This window comes from Scyliorhinus canicula, chromosome 8, assembly GCF_902713615.1.
Source record: "Scyliorhinus canicula chromosome 8, sScyCan1.1, whole genome shotgun sequence".
NCBI lineage: Eukaryota > Metazoa > Chordata > Chondrichthyes > Carcharhiniformes > Scyliorhinidae > Scyliorhinus > Scyliorhinus canicula.
The window spans coordinates 41,010,308-41,034,690 of record NC_052153.1 but is presented as its reverse complement, the minus strand read 5'-3'; the positions used below and the strand labels follow the sequence as shown (position 1 = coordinate 41,034,690).

At 50.8% G+C, this 24,383-nt stretch overlaps 1 protein-coding gene across 2 annotated transcripts in view; it reads left to right on the top strand.

Annotated features, from left to right (window-relative positions):
• Positions 1–24,383, top strand: part of LOC119970187 — a 143,989-nt gene that overhangs the window by 59,367 nt on the left and 60,239 nt on the right. The window contains exons 9-10 of one of the 2 annotated variants that reach the window (XM_038804404.1): positions 8,499–8,703; positions 17,261–17,422. In XM_038804404.1, the coding sequence (XP_038660332.1) occupies positions 8,499–8,703; positions 17,261–17,422 (367 nt within the window). The remainder of the gene's footprint in view (positions 1–8,498; positions 8,704–17,260; positions 17,423–24,383) is intronic. The other variant, XM_038804407.1, reaches the window with a different exon arrangement.

Genomic DNA, 24,383 nt, shown 5'->3' with positions numbered 1-24,383 from the left:
CCATAACAACTGTAACACCCCCCAGACCGTATCAACGCATGTATCACATCCCCCCCCCCCAACCCCAACAAGAGAACTTAAAAATAAATTAATATTAAATAAACAAACCTAGTCATCGTGTGTTCCCCCCCCCCCCCCCCCCCCCCCTCCCTGGGTTGCTGCTGCTGCTACTGTCCCAGTACCCTATCGTTGAGCCAGAAAGTCGAGGAAAGGTTGCCACCGCCTAAAGAACCCTTGTACCGATCCTCTCGGGGCGAATTTGACCTTCTCTAGCTTAATAAAACCCGCCATGTCATTGATCCAGGTCTCTACGCTGGGGGGGGCCTCGCATCCTTCCATTGTAGCAAAATCCTTCGCCGGGCTACTAGGGACGCAAAGGCCAGCACACCGGCCTCTTTCGCCGCCTGCAGTCCCGGCTCCACCCCAACCCCAAAAATCGCGAGTCCCCATCCTGGCTTGACCCTGGATCCCAGCACTACCGTCCTCGCCACCCCCTTCCAGAACTCCTCCAGTGCCGGGCATGCCCAGAACATATGGGCATGGTTCGCTGGACTCCCCAAGCACCTGACACACCTGTCTTCACCCCCAAAGAACCTACTCATCCTCGTCCCAGTCATGTGGGCCCAGTGCAGCACCTTGAATTGGATGAGGCGAAGCCGCGCACACGAGGAGGAAGAATTAACCCTCTCCAGGGCATCAGCCCATGTCCCGTCTTCGATCTGTTCCCCCAGTTCCCCCTCCCACTTAGTTTTCAGCTCCTCTACTGACGCCTCCTCCACCTCCTGCATAACCTTGTAGATATCAGATATCTTCCCCTCTCCGACCCAGACCCCCGAAAGCACCCTGTCACTCACCCCCCTCGCGGGAAGCGAAGGGAATCCCTCCACCTGCCGTCTAGCAAATGCCTTTACCTGCAGATACCTGAACATATTTCCCGGGGTGCCCAAATTTCTCCCCAGGCTCGCAAACCTCCCATCGATAAACAGGTATCTCAGTTGTCTGATACCCGCTCTGTGCCAACCCTGAAATCCCCCATCAATGTTCCCCGGGACGAACCTATGGTTCCCCCCCCCCCCCTAACGGAGCCTCCATCGAGCCCCCCACTTCTCCCCTATGTCGCCTCCACTGCCCCCAAATCTTGAGGGTAGCCGCCACCACCGGACTCGTGGTATACCTCGTAGGAGGGAGCGGCCACGGTGCCGTTACCAGGGCCCCCAGGCTTGTATCTCCACAGGACGCCCTCTCCATCCGTTTCCATGCTGTCCCCTCCCCCTCCATCACCCACTTGCGCACCATCGACACATTGGCCGCCCAGTAGTACCCCGAGAGATTGGGTAATGCCAGCCCCCCCCCCATCTCTACCCTGCTCCAAGAAGACCCTCTTCACCCTCGGGGTCCCATGCGCCCAAACAAAGCACATGATGCTGCTGGTCACCCTTCTAAAAAAGGCCCTAGGGATAAAGATGGGCAAACACTGGAAGAGGAACAAGAACCTCGGGAGAACCGTCATTTTGACGGACTGCACTCTACCCGCCAACGATAGCGGCACCATGTCCCACCTTTTAAATTCCTCCTCCATCTGCTCCACCAGCCTGGTAAAATTAAGCTTATGGAGAGTCCCCCAACTCCTGGCCACCTGGACCCCCAGGTATCTGAAACTCTTCACTGCCCTCTTAAACGGGAGCCTCCCAATTCCCTCCTCCTGATCTCCCGGGTCTACTACAAATACCTCGCTCTTGCCTAAATTTAACTTATAGCCCGAGAAGCCCCCAAATTCCGCTAACAGCTCCATCACCCCCGACATTCCCCCTTCTGGGTCCGCCACATACAACAGCAGGTCGTCCGCATACAGCGATACCCGATGTTCCACCCCACCCCGCACCAGACCCCTCCATCTCCTTGACTCCCTCAACGCCATAGCCCAAGGTTCAATTCCCAGTGCAAGGGGGACAGGGGGCACCCCTGCCTGGTCCCACGGTAGAGCCTAAAGTACTCCGATCTCCTTCCATTTGTAACTACACTCTCCATCGGAGCCGCGTAGAGCAGCCTCACCCATTTGATGAATTCCTCCCCAAATCCAAACCGCTCCAGCACCTCCCACAGGTACCCCCACTCAACTCTTATCAAACGCTTTCTCCGCATCCGGCGCCACCACTATCTCCGCCTCCCCCTCCACTGCCGGCATCATGATAACATTTAGCAGTCTCCGCACATTCGTGTTGAGCTGCCGTCCCTTGACAAATCCTGTCTGATCTTCGTGTATCACCCCTGGCACACAGTCCTGTTTCCTGGTGGCCAGGATCTTCGCCAGCAACTTGGCGTCAACATTGAGGAGTGAGATAGGCCTGTATGATCCACACTGCAAGGGGTCCTTATCCCGCTTTAGGATCAGAGAGATCAGTGCCTGCGACATCGTCGGGGGCAAAGCCCCCCCCCTCCCATGCCTCATTGAAGGCTCGCACCAACAGGGGGCCCACCATATCAGCATACTTTTTATAAAATTCCACCGGGAACCCGTCTGGCCCCGGGGCCTTACCTGACTGCATTTGTCCAATCCCCCTGACTAGCTCCTCCAACTCTATCGGCGCCCCCAGCACCTCTACCAGCTCCTCTTGAACCCTTGGGAAACATAGCCTGTTCATGAAGCTCTCCATCCCCCCTCTCCCCATCGGAGGTTCCGACCGGTACAGTTCCTCGTAGAAGTCCCTAAAGACCCCATTTACTTCTGTCCCCTTCTGCACTACATTCCCACCCCCATCCGTCACTCCACCAATTTCCTTAGCCGCATCTCGCCTATGGAGCTGATGCACCAACATCCTGCTCGCCTTCTCCCCATACTCATATACCGCGCCCTGCGCCCTCCTCCACTGTGTCTCCGCCTTTCTGGTGGTCAACAAGTCAAATTTGGCCTGCAAACTGCGCCATTCCCCCAGCAACCCCTCCTCCGGTGCCTCCGCGTATCTCCTGTCCACATCCAGGAGCTCCCCCACCAGTCTCTCCCTCTCCTTCCTCTCCCTCCTTTCCCTATGGGCCCGGATGGAGATCAGCTCCCCCCCGGATCACTGCTTTCAGAGCCTCCCAGACCATCCCCACCCGGACCTCCCCCGTTTCATTGGTATCAAGATACCCCTCAATACTTCTCCGGACTCTCCTACACACCTCATCAGCCAGCATCCCCACATCCAGGCACCAGAGCGGGCGCTGGTGCCGCGCCTCCCCCATCTCCAGATCAACCCAGTGCGGAGCATGGTCCGAAATCGCTATGGCCGAGTACTCGGCATCCTGCACCCTCGGGATCAATCCCCTGCTCAGGACGAAAAAATCTATTCGGGAATAAACCTTATGGACATGGGAGAAAGAGGAATACTCCCGTGCTCTCGGTCTCCCAAACCTCCAGGGATCCACCCCTCCCATCTGGTCCATGAATCCCCTCAGTACTTTGGCCGCCGCTGGTCTCCTACCCGTCCTTGAACTGGACCGGTCCAGTGGGGGATCCAGCACTGTGTTAAAGTCTCCGCCCATGATCAGGCCCCCTGCCTCCAGTTCCGGAATGCGGCCCAACAAGCGCCTCATGAAGCCAGCATCATCCCAATTCGGGGCATATACATTAACCAGCACCACTGTCTCTCCCTGCAGCCTACCCTTCACCATAATATATCTGCCCACCTTGTCCGACACCACCTCAGCCGCCTCGAACGCCACCCTCTTCCCCACCAGAATCGCCACCCCCCCGGTTCTTCGCGTCCAATCCTGAGTGATAAACCTGCCCCACCCACCCCTTCCTAAGACGAACCTGGTCCGCCACCTTCAAGTGGGTCTCCTGGAGCATAGTCATGTCCGCCTTCAACCCCTTCAGATGAGAAAATACCCTGGTTCTCTTAACCGGCCCATTCAGCCCCCTCACGTTCCAGGTAATCAGCCGGATCAGAGGGCAACCTGCCCCCCCTCCTCCGCCGGCTAGCCATAGCTTATCGACTGCTCGCCCCAGGCCAGCTCGCCCCGCCAGACCCGTTCCCCATGGCGATAACGCCTCTCCTCTACCCTCCCGGTCCACACCAGCTCCTTCCTGGCCATTCCAGCAGCAACCCAGTATCCCCCCCACCCCCCGGCTAGGACCCCTCCTAGCCGCGACGCACCCTCCATGGTACTTCCGTGAGTCAGCTGACTTCTGCTGACCCCGGCAGCTCCCGCCAAAACCCATCCCCTCCCAGCATGGGGTCATCCCCCTCTTGCCACACCTCCTTGGCACCGCTTCAGCGCGGGAAAGAAAACCAGTAGAGGCCACGCCCCCACCGCCAGCTCCGTCCTCCCTGCCCCGCAGCGCGGGAAACCATTGGAAAGCCCGCGCTTTCACACTGCCACACCCCACCCTTCTGACGCAGCTCCCCAAAATCCAGTTTCACCCCAACCCCCAGCCCCGTACAGAAGAGAACATATAAAATACAAACCCCCAACATTCCCCACATCCATACCCAACAGACAGACCCACCCGGAAACAGAGGAAAAAGAAAACCAGCATATAAAACACACATGTCAAAGTTGAAGAACAGCAACAGCGAAAACAGCAACGGCCATAGTGTGTCCCCAGACCCTAGTTCGAGTCCAGCTTTTCCGCCTGTACAAAGGCCCACGCCTCCTCCGGGGACTCTAATTAGTGGTGCCGGTCCTTGTATGTCACCCACAGGCGCGCAGGCTGCAGCATTCCAAATCTGACCTGCTTGGCATGCAGCACCGCCTTCGTCCGGTTGAACCCGGCCCGCCGCTTAGCCACCTCCGCACGCCAGTCCTGGTAGATTCTCACTACCGAATTCTCCCACTTGCTGCTCCTCTCTTTCCTGGCCCAGCTCAGCACACACTCCCGGTCGCTGAATCGATGGAACCGCACCAGCACTGCCCTCGGGGCTCATTTGCCTTAGGCCTCCTGGCCAGCACTCTGTGAGCTCCCTCAAGCTCCAGGGAGAAATGGAAGGACCCCGCCCCCATCAACGAGCTCAACATCGTGGTCACATACGCCGGGAGATCCGACCCCTCCAGCCCCTCCGCCAGGCCCAGGATCCTCAAATTCTTTCGCCTCGTGCGAACGTCCAGCTCCTCCAAGCGGTCTTGCCACTTTTTGTGAAGTGCCTCGTGCAACTCCACTTTCCCCACGAGGACCACGGCCTCCTCCTCCCTCTCAGCGGCCTGCTGCTGCAACTCCCGAATGGACGCCTCCTGGGCCGCCTAGGTCCCAAGCAGCTTGTTGGTAGTCGCATTCAGGGAGTCCAGCAGCTCAGCCTTCAGCTCCGCAAAACAGCGCAGAAGAGAGGCCTGCTGCTCCTGCGCCCACTTCCACCAGTCCTCAAGTGTTCCGCCGGCCGCCATTTTGTCCTTCTTCCCCCGCTTTTCTTGGGGAGCTGCTGCAGCTTTTTCCTTTGCCCCACTCCGGGTGAGCACCATAAATTATGGGGAATGCTCCTTTAGACACCTTCCCCCACCGGGATTCGTCGAAACAGCGCCATTTGGGGCCCTCAAATCGGCCCAAAAGTCCTTAAGTAGCGGGAGCTGCCGAACGTGCAGCGTAGCTCCGCATAGCCGCAACCGGAAGTCTCCTGCCTTTGGCTCCTTGATCCACCCCCGTACCATTGGTAGAATTGGAGGTTTGGGAGAGCCAGGCAGTACCCTTTTCTGTCTTGGCGGGTAAGTTGACATTTGTGTCGGCGGTTCCTTTCGCTCTGCCATATCTTGCTCTGCCTCGCTCCTCGCATCCACCGTCTCATTCTTTCTTTCCTGGCTCTTGCTGCCTTTATTGTCTCTCCAGCCCTTTTGCTGTTTCGCGGACAAATCTTCGGGTATGAAATGAAATGAAATTAAAATTGCTTATTGTCACGAGTAGTCTTCAATTAAGTTACTGTGAAAAGCCCCTAGTCACCACATTCCGGCGCCTGTTCGGGGCGGCTGTTTCGGGATGTGGTGATATTCGGGAGAGGGTGGGGGGTTTCTTTGGCTTGGCGATCCATTTTTGGGCTAAAGATACTTAATTTGGAGTTTTTAAAGAGGAGTGCCACCTTTCCAGCAACTGCTTAGCACCTCTCCGCTATCAGAAGTCATTAAATCTGTCTTTCACAGCTATGCTAAGGCCGTGACCAAAGGAAAGTCCCAAGTATAACAAGTTATCATCCTTTCATATAGATATGTAGTCAATATAAATTGCAGTACAGCAGTTACAGTGCTAGCTCTTCAACTGGGACAGTTGACTCCAATCTCCTTTTCCAGTCCTTTTTCCTGTATCCATTTCTGTTCTTCCTTTTTGGAAAATTGCAAGGAACTCGTTCCAATAGTATTGTTCATGGAGGAGCTTCAGCTGGCTTTATAGCCCTTAAGTGTAGCAGCAGAACACCTTCAAAGGACTTGATCAGAAAATTATTTTTAACAAACAATTTTTAATGAGGTATTTTTGGCATAACAAACAACCACAGTACAAAAATGAAATGAAAATCGCATATTGTCACGAGTAGGCTTCAATGAAGTTACTGTGAAAAGCCCCTAGTCGCCACATTCCGGCGCCTGTCCGGGGAGGCTGGTACGGGAACGGGAAATAATAGAGCACAAAGAACAGTAATCAAAAAACAACCGCCGACATCCGTCCCTCCAAGGCCCGCCTATTTAAACCCCTACTCTATAATACCCTAACCCTACCCCCGGACGATTAATTCTCCACAAAGAAGTCAATGAATTGTTGCCACCTCCGTGCGAACCCTGACACCGACCCTCTCAAGGCGAACTTGATCTTTTCCAGGCCGAGAAAGCTCGCCATGTCGGTTAACCAGGCCACTGACTTCGGAGGCCTAGACTCCCTCCAAGCCAGTAATATCCATCGCCGGGCTACCAAGGAGGAAAAGGCCAGAACATCGGCCTCTCTCTCCTCCTGAACACCCGGGTCTTCCAACACCCCAAAGATCGCTATCCCTGGACTCATTTCCACCCTTGTCTTCAATACCCTGGACATGACACCCACGAACCCCTGCCAATATCCCCTAATTTTTGGGCATGCCCAGAACATGTGGACATGGTTCGCTGGTCCACCCGCACACCTGACACACTTGTCTTCCACACCAAAAAGTCTACTCATCCAGGCCGCTGTCATGTGCATCCGGTGCACCACCTTAAATTGGATCAAGCTGAGCCTTGCGCATGTAGCGGTCGCGTTGATCCTGCTCAGCACCTCCGCCCATCGGCTGTCTTCCATCTCACCCCCAGTTCCTCCTCCCACTTACGCTTCAGCTCTTCTATATGTGTCTCCTCCGCCCCCATTAATTCTTTGTAGATATCCGAGACGCTCCCCTCCCCCACCCATCCCCTAGTCACTACCCTATCCTGAATCCCTCTTAGTGACAGGAGTGGGAAGGATGATACCTGCCTGCGCAGAAAGTCCCGCACATGAAGATATCTAAAATCATTTCCTGCCGCCAACTCGAACTTCTCCTCCAGTGCCCTCAAGCTGGGGAAGCTCCCTTCCAGAAACAGGTCCCCCATCTTCTCAATTCCCGCCCTTTGCCATAACCGAAATCCCCCATCTAGGCTCCCAGAAGCAAACCGATGGTTGTCACATATTGGGGACCAAACCGATGCACCCACTGTACCAATGTACCTCCTCCACTGACCTCAGGGCCGCCACCACCACGGGACTGGTAGAATATCTTGCTGGCAAGAACGGCAACAGTGCCGTTATCAGCGCCCCAAGCTTGTGCCCCTGCATGAGACTGCCTCCATCCGCTCCCAAGCCGCTCCCGTCCCAACTACCTACTTCCTAAGCGCCCCCCCCCCCCCCCCCCCCCCCCCCCCCCCCCCCCCCAATGCCTCTCGAGCATCACTCTTTCCACCCGTGGGGACTGACCCGCCCAAACAAAGTCCAAAATAATTTTGTTGATCTTGATCAGAAAATTCTTGACCGAATAGTGTATCCTCCTAACAATAGACTCACACCTTTATCAGTTAAATAGCTGGATTTTACCAAGTTGTTTCAGTAGCAGCCCTTGTATTTCTAATGTTAATATACAAGATTAGTATTAGTTCTACCACCAGTGCCTTAACTGAGGCTGGAAGGGCATCTTGAAGTAGCTGGGTTCAATTTGGAACTTTGGGAAGCCTATTTCTGCACAAAGTGTATTTTTAATAAAGGTGCAAACTTTTGCCTCTGTCCGATATTCTAGCAGTCCTTCTCAGTTAAAGCTTATGAAAAGCCATAAGATTAGCCAGCATAACTGGTGGTTATCTGATTTCTTGTATTAATTAGCTGGTTTTTAAAAATAATTGGTGAACAGAATGGTGGATGATATGAAAAGATATGAAGAAGGACCACTTGAACAATGTGGCTTGTATTTAATTCCCAAGTGTCAAACAATGTCCCATTGCTTACCCCTTAGTTTAATGTAAAAAATGCTGAAAAATAAACTTTATTCAACCCATTTTGATAATTTTATAGGAATTTGGTAATCTCATTTTCCATTCTTTTATTACAGATTATAACAGTTTGACCAAGTGTGTGAAACCAGTATCTGTGCCATTGGCTGAAGTTATAGCAGATGATCCAGAACGTGAGAAGTTAGCTGGGTTGGAAACAAACAAACTAAAAACATTCCTGTTTAGTGGGAAGAACAAGGAAGCAACCATGTTAAATTCACCTCGAGCTCTTTCAAAACTTCCACAAAGAGTTAATTCAAAACGGTACGAAAACTAGTACTAGGCAGTACAAGTAAAATCGAAATAGCCTTTCCGATTTGGTTTCTTTTCAATTTCCTCTCAAAGGTGAGCTCACTTTTGCTGATGAGTTCTAAGAATGCTGGCAGTCATCTACTCTTTCATCCAAATGGCTTTTCTCAGTTGTATGATCAGACAAGAAATTCGAACATGCAGAGCAAACCTGGACAGTGAAGCTCTGGCAAGTAGGTGGATTCAATCTAACCATAACTGCTTACCAAGCATCATTTTCACTGGGCAATGCCAATAAAAATTAATAATAATAATCGCTTATTGTCCCAAGTAGGCTTCAATGAAGTTACTGTGAAAAGCCCCTAGTCGCCACATTCCGGGACCTGTTCGTGGAGGCCGTACCCGCGCTGCTGCCTTGTTCTGCGTTACAAGACAGCTATTTAGCCCACTGTGCTAAACCAGCATTAGTCTTGAAAACTAAACTTGCATTTGTGTAGAAAATGCTGGAAATGCTCAGCAGGTTGGGCAGCAATTGTAAAAAGGAACATAATTAACTTCAGGTCAATGACCCTTGATCAGAACTGAAGAAAAATAGAAATGGAATAGGTTTTGAACAAATGAAAGGGGTAGGTGGAAAAGAAGAACAAAAGAGAAGATGGGATGGAGGGTATGAGAGGTTAAGGAGTAAAAAGTTTCATGATACAAATAATGCAGGGACTGGCAATGGATAAGAAACAAAATGTTCAGATGAGGTGTAAACGGCTGGTGAGCAACCATTCGCATGCAAAGTAAATGAATAAAGAATACAGAAAAAAACAAAAAATGGAAACCGAGCTTCTGATCGATATTATTGAAGTCAATGTTAAATCCAGTAGCCTGAGAATACTGAGTCAAAAGATAAGATGCTGTTCCTTGAGCATGGGTTGAGCTTCATTGGCATACTTGCAGGATATACGGGCCAAAGTAAGAGGAAAGTAGAGAATGAAACGACGAGCTGCAGGACGCTCAGGGTCGCACTTGCGAACTCAATGAGGGTGTTGCAAAAAGCAGTCATCCAGTCTGCGTTGCATCTCCCCAATGTAGAGGAGACCATGTTGAAAGATAAGGGTAGCATGGTGGTTAGCATAAATGCTTCACAGCTCCAGGGTCCCAGGTTCGATTCCCGGCTGGGTCACTGTCTGTGTGGAGTCTGCACGTCCTCCCCGTGTGTGCGTGGGTTTCCTCCGGGTGCTCCGGTTTCCTCCCACAGTCCAAAGATGTGCGGGTTAGGTGGATTGGCCATGCTAAATTGCCCGTAGTGTCCTAAAAAAGTAAGGTTAAGGGGGGGATTGTTGGGTTACGGGTATAGGGTGGATACGTGGGTTTGAGTAGGGTGATCATTGCTCGGCACAACATCGAGGGCCGAAGGGCCTGTTCTGTGCTGTACTGTTCTATGTTCCAGTTAATCACTGTTTCACTTGGAGTCTTTGGTGCCTTGGATAGAAAGAAGGGAGGAAGTAAAAGAGCAAGCATTACATTGACTACACGTGTAGAAGAGGTGCTGTAGAAAAGGGAGGGGGCTTTAGGATGACTAGGGAGTAGATCAGAGCGTTGCAGAGAGAATGACCCTTTCAGAGTGCTGAAAAGGGAGGTTAAAGGAAGATGTGTTTTGTGGTGGGGGCAGCATAATTGTGGAGGTGGAATTTGGGAAGGGGGTTTGATTTGTTGAACATGGAAGCTGCTCTTTTACTACCTCCCTTCTCACCACACAAGGAAATTAGTGAGAGAGGATTTTGACGCAGAAGATCAGGAAATAGAAATAGCACGGTTGAGTTTAGGAATAACAGAGATCAACTGAAAAGTGCAGATTGACTGTTAGTCTGTAGCAGCAATTATATTGTTGGACCGAGCATTATGCAATAAATAATTGGAGCTGTAACAAAGCCAAAGTAATAATCAGGGATAAGAGGAGGACTTTAATCTTCATAAAGAATGGACAAATTAAATTGGCAACGGTAAGGCTGAACTTGATGGCTGCAGCAGTCATCAGCTGGCTGGAAAGTTGGTGACTATCCCGGTGCTGCCATTTCCAGGAGCCTCTGTGTGGTTAAATATTAACCAGGCGGTTAACTGCTTGCCATGGGGGTTCCTGTGCCTTTAAAAGTGCAGAGTCGGCCTCAGAGAGCTGCTTGCCGATTAGAGGGCTGGCAGCTCTTCAGTCTGAGCAGTGCCATCAGTTGTGGTTGGCACTGCTGTGACTTCAGCGGGTCCTAGAGTAACAGCCGTGAAGGAGGCCCTGGAAGAAAGGTGATTGATGTGGGTTTGTCAGGGCTAGTTAGGCAGAGCCTGGAGAGGGGAGGACGACATTGTGGAGTACAGAAAGGGGGACTCTTTAGCAGATCTAGCTTTTGCCACCACGGGGGCCCACCACAGGGCAGAGGGTACTTGATCAGGAGGGCTTCAGCTTGCAGGGAGGCCACTATGGTATACCTGACAGCCCCCCCCCCCCCCTCCCTCACACCCCAGCTATTGGTAGAATACCACAGTGGACGATGAGGTGCTTATCTTTAAATGGCCCATATTTGGCCACTTAATGTCCTCATTTGGCCTTGTGGCAGGAAGGCCACCCTTAGCCTTTCCTGTTCTTGATTTACTGGGGTGGTTTGGGGAGAGGTGGTGGGAGTTGCAAAGATGGTGGGCTTTCTGCTCTATTTACGTCCCACTTCCCAACTCCGTAATGGGGGAATTAAATTCTCACGTGGTCTGGAAGGTGAATTTGTAGCTGCTTTCTCTGGAACAACGTTTGGTGGCACCAACTAGGAATAATCCACCTTGGATGCAATGAGCATGTTATATTAGTGATCTCAAAGTTTTATTAGTGATCTTCTGGAGAAAAGATGATTTAATTCAATTGAATTCCGTACTAAGTTTAAAAAGTGGCATGCTAAGTTCCAAACACAAATCTTTAAACTTTAAAAAAAAAAAAATAATTTTATTAAGATTTTCACAAAATATAAACAACAAAACAATATTAACAGTATAACCATTGTAAAAAACCAAGGAACAACACCCACCCCCCTACAAAAACAACTACTAACTCGAAAACAAAAAAACAAACAGAAAGGAAAGAGATAACACCCGCCACATCCAACAAACCCATGTACACACTTCTCCCTCCCACTCAACCCCCCCCACGTTGCTGCTGCCGCCGGCTATTTCCCTACCGTTCCGCCAGGAAGTCCAGGAAATGCTGCCACCGCCTAAAGAACCCCTGTACTGATCCCCTCAGGGCAAATTTCACCTTATCCAATTTGATAAACCCCGCCATATCATTGATCCAGGCCTCCACACTTGGGGGCCTCGCATCCTTCCACTGAAGAAGAATCCTTCGCCGGGCTACGAGGGAGCAAAGGTCAGGACACCGGCCTCTTTCGCGTCCTGCACTCCCGGCTCCACTGCAAACCCAAAAATTGCGAGTCCCCAGCCTTGCTTGACCCTGGATCCCACCACCCTCGACACCGTCCTTGCTACCCACTTCCAAAACTCCCCCAGCGCTGGGCACGCCCAAAACATATGGGCGTGGTTCGCTGGGCTCCCCGAGCACCTAGCACAACCTGTCTTCGCCCCCGAAAAACCTACGCATCCTCGTCCCAGTCATGTGGGCCCTATGCAGCACCTTGAACTGTATGAGGCTAAGCCTCGCACACGAAGAGGAGGAATTCACTCTCTCAGGGCATCCTCCCACGTCCCCTCCTCGATCTCCTCACCCAGCTCCTCTTCCCATTTACCCTTCAGCTCCTCCACCAAGGCCTCGTCTACCTCCTGCATTACCCGGTATATGTCCGAAATCCTCCCTCCTCCAACCCACACCCCTGAGAGCACCCTGTCCCGTACCCCACGTGGGGACAGCAAGGGGAACCCCTCCACCTGCCGCCTGGCAAACGCCCTAACCTGCATGTACCTAAACATGTTCCCCGGGGGGGAGCCCAAACTTCCCCTCTAACTCCCCCAAGCTCGCGAACCTCCCATCCACAAACAGGTCCCTCAACCTCCTAACACCTACCCTGTGCCAGCCCAGAAATCCGCCATCAATGCTCCCTGGAACAAACCGATGGTTCCCCCGTATCGGGGCCTCCATCGAGCCCCTCACCTCTCCCCTATGCCATCTCCATTGCCCCCAGATTTTGAGGGTAGCTGCCACCACTGGGCTCGTGGTATATATTTTTGGAGGGAGCGGTAACGGCGCCGTTACCAGCGCCTCCAGGCTCGTGCCCACACAAGACGCCATCTCCATCCTCTTCCATGCTGCCCCTTCCTCGTCCATTACCCACTTAGGCACCATCGCCGCGTTGGCAGCCCAATAGTACCCACAGAGGTTGGGCAGCGCCAGCACCCCCCTATCCCTGCCCTGTTCCAAGAGCACCCTTCTCACCCTCTGAGTCCCATGCGCCCACTCAAATCCCGTAATACTCCTGTTAACTCTCCTAAAAAAGACCTTCGGGATAAGGGTTGGAAGGCACTGGAACAGGAACAAAAACCTCGCGAGCACCGTCATCTTGACGGACTGCACCCTCCCTGCCAGTGACAGCGGTAACATATCCCACCTTTTGAACTCCTGCTCCACCAACCTTGTGAGGTTGAGCTTGTGCAGAGCCCCCCAGCTCCCAGCCACCTGGACTCCTAGGTACCTGAAGCTCTTCCCTGGCTGCTTCAGTGGGAGCCTACCAATCCCCTCCTCCTGACCCCCGGGGTGCACCACGAACAACTCGCTCTTGCCCAGGTTGAGCTTATACCCAGAGAAGCCCCCAAATTCGGTGAGAATCCTCACCACCGGGTCCGCCACATACAGCAACAGGTCGTCCGCATAAAGCGACACTCGATGCTCCTCCCCACCCCGCACCAAGCCTCTCCAGTTCCCTGACTCCTTCAACACCATGGCCAGGGGCTCAATTGCCAACGGAAAGAGCAAGGGGGACAGGGGACACCTCTGTCTCGTCCCCGGTACAGCCGAAATTACTCCAACCTCCTCCTATTCGTGGCTACACTCGCCATCGGGGCCTCATAAAGCAACCTCACCCAACGGACAAACCTCTCCCCAAACCCAAACCTTTCCAACACCTCCCACAAATACTCCCACTCAACCCTATCGAAGGCCTTCTCCGCATCTAATGCCACCACTATCTCTGCCTCCCCTGCCACAGCCGGCATCATAATGACGTTGAGGAGCCTTCGTATGTTGGTATTCAACTGCCTTCCCTTCACAAACCCCGTCTCGTCCTCGTGAATAACCCCCGGCACACAATCCTCTATTTTTGTGTCTAAAATCTTTGCCAGCAGCTTGGCGTCTACATTTAGCAGCGAAATCGGCCTATATGACCCACACTGCAGAGGGTCCTTGTCCCGCTTAAGGATCAAGGAAACCAGTGCCCATGACATAGTTGGGGGCAAAGCCCCCCCCCCCCCCCCCCCCGCCTCGTTAAAGGTCCGGACCAACAGGGCCCAACAGGTCCGCATACATTTTATAAAATTCGGCCGGAAACCCATCCAGCCCCGGTGCCTTCCCCGATTGCATGCTCCCTATCACTTTAACCAGCTCAATCGGCGCCCCCAGTCCCTCCACCCGCCCCATCTCCACCCTCGGAAATCGCAGCTTGTCCAAGAAGCGCCCCATTCTCCCTCCCCCCCCCCCCCCCCCCCCCACCGGGGGTTCAGACCGGTACAGTTCCCCATAAAAGTCCCTAAAGACCCCATTAACGTCTACCCCCCTCCGCACTACCTTCCCAGCTCTATCCGTCTCTCCCCCAATCTCCCTGGCCGCGTCTCGCTTTCGGAGCTGGTGTGCCAGCATCCTGCTCGTCTTCTCCCCATATTCGTACACCGCCCCCTGTGCTTTCCTCACTGAGCTTCCGCCTTTCTGGTAGTCAATAGATCGAACCTGGCCTGAAGGCTACGCCGCTCCCCCAGCAATCCCTCCTCCGGAGCCTCCGCATATCTCCTATCCACCCTCACCATCTCCCCTATCAATCTCTCCCTCTCCCTCTGCTCCCCCCTCACCCTATGGGTTCGGATGGAAATCAACTCCCCTCTAATCACCACCATCAATGCCTCCCAGACCTCCCCATTATCATTGGCCTCAAGGTACCTCTTAATACACCCCCGAACCTTCCCGGCCACCTCCTCGTCTGCCAGTAGCCCCACCTCCAAGCACCAGAGCGGACGCTGGTCCCTCTCCTCCCCCAGTCCGAGGTCCACCCAGTGCGGGGCATGATCCGAAATGGCAATGGCAGAGTATTCAACATCCTCCACCCTCGAAACCAGCCCCCTGCTCAGGACAAAGAAATCAATCCTAGAATAGGCCTCATGCACGTGGGAGAAAAACGAGTACTCCCTGGCCCTTGGCCTGGCAAACCTCCAGGGGTCCACCCCTCCCATCTGATCCATAAACCTCCTCAACATCTTAGCCGCTGCTGGCCTCCTACCCGTCCGGGACTTGGATCGATCCAATGGGGGATCCAGGACCGTGTTAAAGTCCCCCCCCCCCCCATGATCAAGCCCCCACCTCCAGGTCCGGATTGCGGCCCAACATGCGCCGCATAAACCCCGCATCGTCCCAGTTTGGGGTATAAACATTCACCAACACCACCCGCTCCCCCTGCAGCTTACCACTCACCATCACATACCTCCCGCCACTGTCAGCCACCACCTTTAACGCCTCAAAAGACACCCTCTTTCCCACCAGGATCGCCACCCCCCGATTCTTCTCATCCAGCCCTGAATGAAATACTTGGCCCACCCACCCCTTCCTCGGTTGAACCTGGTCCGTCACCTTCAGGTGAGTCTCTTGGAGCATGGCCACATCCGCCTTCAGCCCCTTCAAGTGCGCAAACACCCGGGCCCGTTTGACCGGCCCGTTCAGCCCCCTCACATTCTAGGTTATCAGCCGGATCAGAGGGCTCCCTGCCCCCCTCCCCTGCCGACTAGCCATAACCCATCCTCTGCCCGCCACTGGCCAGCGTCCCCCACTTGGCCTGATCCCCACGGCGGCAATTCCTCCCCCCCCCCCCCCCCCCGCATACTCCAGCTCATTCCTGGCCATTTCAGCAGCAACCCGGTACCCCCCCCCCCCCCCCCCCCCCCAAAGGCTAGGACCCCCTCCTAGCCGCGCCCTCCCCTCCGCAGCACTCCTGTGAGCCAGCTAACTTCTGCTGACCCTGGCGACTCCCGCCATACCTCCGACCCCTACCCACGTGGGACTACTCTTCCTCCTTCGTACCCATCAGCAGGTCCTCCTCTTCTCCCCCCGCCCCGCTCTTGCGTGAGAAAATAACAGCCAGCAAAAGCCCGCGCTTCTCAGCCCTGACCCCGTCCCCCATCATCCCGCAGCACGGGAAACCAGAGAAAAGCCCGCGCTTTCGCTCTGCCCAACCCCTCCTCCTCTAGGGCAACTCCCATTGCCAGTCCCCACCACCAGCTCCCCGCACTCCCAGTTTACCTCCCTGCCCGAACCCGTCCACCAGACCCATACAAAAAGACATAAAGACATCGCCCCACCCACCCTAAAGCCAACACACATCTTGCATTAATCAGAGAATCCCCCCCTCCAGAGCAAAAATTAAACACAGTTACATTTGCATACAAAAACACCCATCTTTGACCCTCAGTTTGAGTCCAGTTTCTCGGCCTGCACAAAGGCCCACGCCTCCTCCGGGGACTCAAAATAATGGTGCCGGTCCTTGTAGGTGACCCACAGACGCGCCTGCTGCAACCTGCCAAATTTCACACTCCGTCTGGAGCACCGCATTCGTCCGGTTAAACCCGGCCCTCCGCTTAGCCACCTCTGCACTCCAGTCCCGGAAGATCCGCACCTCCGTGTTCTCCCACTTGCTGCTCCGCTCCTTCTTGGCCCACCGGAGCACGCACTCTCGATCAACGAACCGGTGAAACCGCACCAACATCGCCCGCGGTGGCTCATTCGGCTTAGGCCTCGTAGCCAGAATTTTGTGGGCCCCCTCCAACTCCAGGGGCCCTTGGAAGGACCCAGCTCCCATCAACAAGTTCAGCATAATGACCACATAGGCCGTGAGGCCCAAGATCCGTAAATTCTTCCACCTTGACCGGTTGTCCAGCTCCTCGAACCGCTCCTGCCACTTCTTATGGAGCGCCTCGTGCATCTTCACCTTCCTCGCGACGGCCACGGCCTCATCCTCCCTTTCGGAGGCTTGCTGCTGCAGCTCCCGGATCGCGGCCCCTTTCTTCACAGATGCTGCCAGGCCAACTGAATTTATCCAGCATTTTCTGGCATCAATTGAATTGCCCTTTCAAGAGTTGTCACAGACACACTCTGATGTGTAGCCTCAATTTTGCTGTGTTGTTCTAATGAACATTGACTTTTGCAGTTTGGCAGAGTTGGGCACTTGGTAACCACCAGCCTTTACCATGAAACAGTTCTGCAGAAAGGAGTGTCAACTTTTACTTAATAAATTATAGTTCAAGAAATATTTCCGTTTACAAGTTAGCCCTTAAACTCTCCTCTTAAATGCTACTTTTTTTTCTTTTGGGTTGTCGCTAAGTTGATCTCATAACTATGTTGCAGACGAAGCTCGAGTGCAAGTGAAACACCTGCAATTTTCAACAGCAGATGTGCGAATAATAAGCAAAAGGAATGCCCAACTGAGAATGCTGTCCCATCCACCTTAGCAATTGGAAAACAGGAGAAAGAACAAGCACCTCGGTTCTCTAATAACTTTGGGATAAAGTAAGTCATGAAACTTTCTTTATCAGAACGTTATGATCTCTCGATATGGCTTTTCATTTTTTTTATTCAAAAATAATTGAACTTCTGATCTAATAAGAAATTAACAAATAATTAGTTAACTAAACATGGGAACCATATATTTATAACATGCAAGAAAGCAAACATTACCAGAGAAGTATGTTCAAACTTTTAAGTTCATAACATTTTTCATTAGATGAGGCTTTGGAACTTTTTCATCATTCAAGAGGCTATGTAACGTTGGAATCTCTTTCAGTTACCTTGATTCTGCAGAAGTCACAAAGGGAATCTAGCAGAGTATTTTAAAAAAAAATTCACACACAAATTATTTGAAGACAATTTAACAAGCTGGTACAAAATGGTCAGAACTTTTGAGATTCACCTCAGCTATAAAACTGAAGATCAAAAACATAATTTATTGTTCCCTGGAGAATGTTTTGGTTGGACTTTGAAGGAAGGAAAAAGCAATTGAATAACTTTTGTTTTAAACATTCATCTTATTCTTCAGCAATTCAATGTATGTAAATGTAAATTTGCATTGCATTCATGGAAAGATTGGATGCCACACAGTCCAATGATAATGGCTTCACGGTAGCACAATGGTTAGCACTGTTGCTTTACAGCTCCAGGGTCCCAGGTTCGATTCCTGGCTTGGGTCACTGGCTGTGTGGAGCCTGCGTGTTCTCCCCATGTCTGCGTGCGTTTCCTCCGGGTGCTCCGATTTCCTCCCACAAGTCCCAAAAGGCGTGCTGTTAGGTAATTTGGACATTGTGAATTCTCCCTCCATGTACCCGAACAGGTGCCGGATTATGGCGACTAGGGGCTTTTCACAGTAACTCCATTGCAGTGTTAATGTAAGCCCACTTGTGACAATAAAGATTATCATTATTAAATGTTCTGCCCTTTGTCATATGATTTACTGAACCATATTACAGTTGAGGCAAGTCCTCTCATGCCTTTCTATCAAAACATCGAGACTAATATCTCCCACATCAGAGAAGGTTATATTCATGATTAATAATTTGTTTATTTTAATTCATTTTAAATTTTAATGTCTGACCTATGGTACAGTTAAATGCAGTTGTCTTGATTGCTGAAATAATTAAGCAAACGCATTTACCTGAGCTGGATATGGCACCAACCTGTTCCTTTTGTCAGTCCTGTGCACGGCCAGTGTTTTTAATGCATTCGCACACATATACTGTTTAAATGGAACAAGGTCTGCACTGTCCCTTTCAGGTTGCCCTGTGGCCATACACGTGTGCAGCTTAGTAGGAACATTGGTCGCAATCTACTGATGCTGCTGTGCACACAGAGCGGAAAAGCATGGGTTAAGCTGCAACTTCACTCGCTCCAACACTGACATACAGTGGCAGCAGTGTGTACCATCTACCAGATCCACTGCAGCACCTCATCAAGGCTCCTTCAACAACATCTTCCAACACATGATCTCTGCTACTCAGAAGAACAGGGGCAGCGATGAAGCCGCCACCATTCAAGCCACACATATCCCTGAATTGAAACTATTTCACTGTATCCTACATTGTTGTTGGGTCAAGATCCTGGAACTCCTTTCCTAACATCACCATGGGTGTACCTATACCAGATGGACAGCAGCAGTTCAGGGTGACTTGCCATTATCATCTCGAGGATTGTTTCGGATCATAGAATCCCTACAGTGCAGAAGGAGGCCATTTGGCCCATCAAGTCTGCACCGACCCACTGAAAGAGAACCCTAACCATGTCCCCACCCTATCCCCTGCAACCCCGTAACCCCACCTAACCTGCGCATTCCTGGACACTAAGGGAACATTTAGCATGGCCAATCCACCTAACCTGCACACCTTTGGATGGGCAATAAATTCTAGCCTAGCCTGCAATGTCTGCATACCGTGAAATCATTTTTAAAATCTTCCTTGTAATTTTTTCTGTAGTTTGCCCATTGCACAGAACTCCAAGTGTGATTTTAATCAAGGATCTTTGAAAATTCAAAAGCTCTACTTGAGAAATTAACACTAGCGCTTTTTTATGTTTTATGGCTTTGTTGACTTGATTTGTGAATCTATACCTTTTCGATCTCTTTACAATTTTCTCTATTTTATTTTAAAAGGAGGAGATACATATTCTATTCCTCCACCAAAATGCACCGTATTGCATTTTTCTTGAATTACTTTTCTATGCATGCCAATTCTGAAAATTTGTTAGTGTGATCTTGTATTTTATCAAAAACCTCTGGCATAATAACTAGACTCAATTTGTTATTATCTGTAATTTTGACATGGTACTTTGGAGTCCTGGCCTACATCCAGATCATTTACGATGCTGATGGACAACCATTCATCTTTGTGGGACACTTCCTATCTTCTGCCTAAATAACTACTCTTAAGTTTGAACATTGCAGGAGGTATAAGGACAGACCCTGCATCTCCTGTGTTCACATGGAAAGGTGTTTTGGGGAGCAGGGTGATTTGGGATTTTGTCCCATCTCCCAGACCACTCCCTATGACGTATTTTATTCTGGATTTTTTTCTCTTGTGTCCTTTTGCCTGTGCTTATGTCAGTCACTGAAGGTGAGCAGGGCTGTTCAACGGGTTGAGGGGTGGTTAGCATTTTATGAACTGGAATCATAGTATCCATGTGGGTTGCACGGTAATAATGTCACACATGTCCATAATACAAAACTCATTTTTTCTCATGGAAATTGGTCACCCTTGGGTGTTCAGTGTGATTGAGGAGTGAGCACAACAATCTTTTATTGTCACAAGTAGGCTTATATTAATACTGCAATGAAGTAACTGTGAAAAGCCCCTAGTCGCCACATTCTGTTCGGGTACACGGAGGGAGAATTCAGAATGTCCAAATTACCTTGTCTTTCAGGACTTGTGGGAGGAACACCCAGCGGAAACCCACGCAGATATGGGGGGAACGTGCAGACTGCACATAGACAGTGACCCAAGCCAGGATCGAACCTGGGTCCCTGGTGCTGTGAAGCAACAGTGCTAACCATTGTGCTGCTGTTCAGAGCATGGTCAAATTGGACTGCTGATAGAGGAAAAGATGTGTTTGGTGATGGCATCACACTACAGTTGGCAGAGGATAATGTACTGAATGCAGCGGCTGATAGGATAGAAGCTGAGGGCAAGGGGAACCCTACATGGTTATGGGAAGGGGTGAGAGCACAAGTGTGGGAAATGGGTCTGATGTGGTTGAGAGCCCTGTCAACTTAGGTGAGGTGAAGTTTTGACAACGCTTTGACAAAGTCATCCAGACTTGAATTGTTAGCTCCCTTGTCTCCACAGATTCTGTCAGACCTGCTAAGAGTGACCAGTATTTTCTGTTTTTGTTTCGGTGAGGTGAATCCTCAGTTGAGGAGAACTCAACTGCAAGATATGAGAAGTGCTCATGTGAAAGTGCATCATCTGAATAGAGTTAATAGTGGCAGAGAAACTAGGAGAATGGAATGGATCTCTTGCAGAAAGCAGAATGCAAGGAAGTGTAGCCAATGTGGCCAACATTGCCATTAGGAGTCAGTGGGCTTATGATGAATGTTTGTTGATTGCATTTCTGGAGATAGGCTAACAGAGAAATCGAGGAACAGAAGGGAAGAGTTAAAGATGAACGATGAAAGAAGGGTGGAAATGGGAAGCAAAGTTAATGAAGGTTTCCAATTCTGGGCAAGAACGAAATGGCACCTATATAATCAGCGATGTACTGAAAAAGGAGGTGATTGAGGGGACGCCTAGTAGGACAAGAACAAGCAATGTTTCACATATCCCACGAAAAGGATCTATGTGGGTGCATATAGCAATTCGTGTAGGTGTGGAGAGACTGGACAAGCGGAGAAAAAATAAAGTTGAGATAGGAAGAAATCAGTTGAGTGCGGCAGGAATAGGGTGCGATGATGGATCTACCTGGGCAGCAATGTTTGTGGATCTTGGGAAGGAAGTAGAAGTGAACTGTTTGGACGTGGGATATTGAGGTTTGCAACCATGGAGGGAAAATTTGCATAGGGGATGGGGGGGTAATGACAATCTTGGAAACAGTAACTTGATCGATGGCAGGGTCATGGTTCAGGGGGCAGTAGGAGGATTTTGGAGAGTTGGTGTTGAACTCAGCTAAGTAGAGGTCACCAGACACCAACAGACGCCCCTGTCAGCAGATGTGCTCACAATGTTAGGGTTGCACCTGGGGGATAGAGTGCAGCAAGCTCCTAGGGAGACGGTAGATTTTGTAAGAGGAGAAGAGAAATTGAGATGGCTGATATCACACTGGCAGTCCCCAATTAAAAGATCAAGAGAGGGTAAAAGGACAAATGAAAAGATCTAGCTGGAGGGAGAACACTGGAAACTGGTCAAAGTGTCCCCTGAGCTGGGAGAAGGGCTCCTGGCTAAAGAAGTGGGTTCAAATGCAATGAAAGAAGAGTTCAGTGCTGTGCTCAAATTCCATCAAGGTGGAGGCACAAGTATATAAAGCAGAATCCTTTGCTGAGGTCAGAGTGGAAGGTTGAAGTGTATCATGAACACATGGTAGGAGGTGAGATTAGAAGAAGGCATGAGGGTCAGAGTGGAAGGTTGAAGTGTATCATGAACACATGGCAGGAGGTGAGATTAGAAGAAGGCATGAGTCCGAGGAGGAGAAGTGGAAGAAAGATTTGGAAATGTTGGTCCCTTGTTCTTGAAACCTGCACTCCCAACATCTAAAAGGAAATTAGGTAACAAATGTAACTCCTTTATTCAAAAAGAGAGTGAGGCCGATAGCAGGAGACTATCGGCCAGTTAGCTTAATATCTGTTATGGGGAAAATGTTAGAAGCTATTATCAAGATGTTATAGTGGAACACTTCGAGAAGTCTACGGTAAATGACAAAGTCAACGTTATTTAGTAAGAGGAAGATCATATTTAACCAATTTATTGGAGTTCTTTGAAGAAATCTTATGTGCTGTAAATAAAGGAGAACTGGCAGTTGTACTGTACTTGGATTTCCAGAAGACATTTGATGAGGTGCTACATCAAAAGGTATTGCGGACATTAAAAACTCATGGTATAATGGGTAACATATTAGCATGGAATGAAGATTGACTAGTGAACAGGAAACCGAATCGGCATAAAATAGTCAACTTGGCAAGATGCAATGAGTGGTGTGTCACAGGGATCTGTCCTGGGCCCTCAACTTTTTACAATTTATATCAATGACTTGCATGGAAGGACTGAAAGTATGGTTGCTAAATTTGCTGATGAGACAAAGATAGGTAGGAAAAGTCAATTATGAATAGGACATAAGGAAGGTACAAAGGGATCTGGCAAATGGAGTATAATGTGTGAAAATATGAAATTGCCAATTTTGGCAGGAATAATAAAAGAAACATTTAAATGATGAGAGATTGCAGAGCTCTAAGTTACAGAGGGATCTAGGTATCCTCGTGCATGAAAGACAAAAGGTTATGTAGGTTACAGCAAGTAATTAACAATGCAAACAGAATGTTATTGTTTATTGTGACGGGAATCCTCCGCGCTGACGATTAATTCTCCGCAAAGAAGTCAATGAATGGTTGCCACCTCCGGGCGAACCCTAACAACGACCCTCTCAAGGCGAACTTGATTTTCTCTCGGCCCATGTCTGACAGCCAGGCTTCCGACTTCAGGGGCTTTGAGTCCCTCCAAGCTAGAAGTATCCATCTCTGGGCTACCAGGGAAGCAAAGGCCAAGACGCCGGCTTCTTTCTCCCCATGGACTTCCGGGGCCACTGAAACCCCAAAAATTGCCACCTCTGGACTCATTGCCACCCTTGTGTTCAATACTCTAGACATGACGTCCTCAAACCCCTGCCAGTATCCAGTATCTCCTAAGTTTTGGACAAGCCCAAAACATGTGGACATGGTCTTCTGGTCCTCTCAGACAGTTTACACACCTGTCCTCTACGCCGAAGAATCTACTCATCTGGGACACTATCATGTGGGCCCGGTGGACAACCTTAAATTGAATCAGGCCGAGCCTGGCACATGTTGCAGTCCCATTAACCTTGCTCAGCATGTCCGCCCACAGGCCTTCCTCAATCTCCCCTCCCAACTCCTCCTCCCATTTATGCCTCAGCTCCTCGGTCTGCGTCTCCTCCGCCCCCATGAGCTCCTTGTAAATATCCGAGACACTTCCCTCCCCCACCCATCCTCTAGACCAGTGCATCTCAAACTATCTGATGTGGTGTACCGGCAGTTTTTTTTTCATGTGCCAGGGGCCGGTAAGCGAAACAAGCCAATCCAGGATTACTGTCTCTTTCTTTTCTGGAAACACTCCAAGTACCGGCAGACGATGGCTCGAGTACCTGCACCGGTACTCGTACCACACTTTGAGAAGCACTGCTCTAGACACTACCCTATCTTGCAACCCCCTTAGTGGCAAGAGTGGAAAAGATGGCACCTGCTTACGCAAAAAGTCCTGCACCTGAATATACAGGAATTCATTCCCCCTCGTCAACCCAAACTTGGTCTCCCATCCGCTCAATCCCCACCCTCCACCATACCCGGAAACCTCCGTCCTACCTCCCCGGGGCAAACCGATGGTTGTCACATATCGGGGACCAGACCGATGCTCCAAAGTGCCTCCTTTACTGTACCCAGATCTGAAGAGCCACCACCACTGCAGGACTGGTGGAGAAGCATGCTGGCAGGTACGGCAGAGGCACCATCACCAACGCCCCCAGACTGGTACCCCTACACGAGGTTGCCTCCACCCGCTGCCAAGTCGACCCACCACCCACTTCCTTCTCATGGATATGTTAGCCGCCCAATGATAGTTGCTGAAATTCGGCAGTGCAAGCTCCTCCCCCCCCCCCCCCCCCCACCCCCGTTCCACTCGAGCATCACCCTCTTCACTCACGGGGACTTGCTCGCCCATACAAAGCCCAAAATGATCTTGCTTACCCTCTTAAAAAAGGAACGTCGAATGAA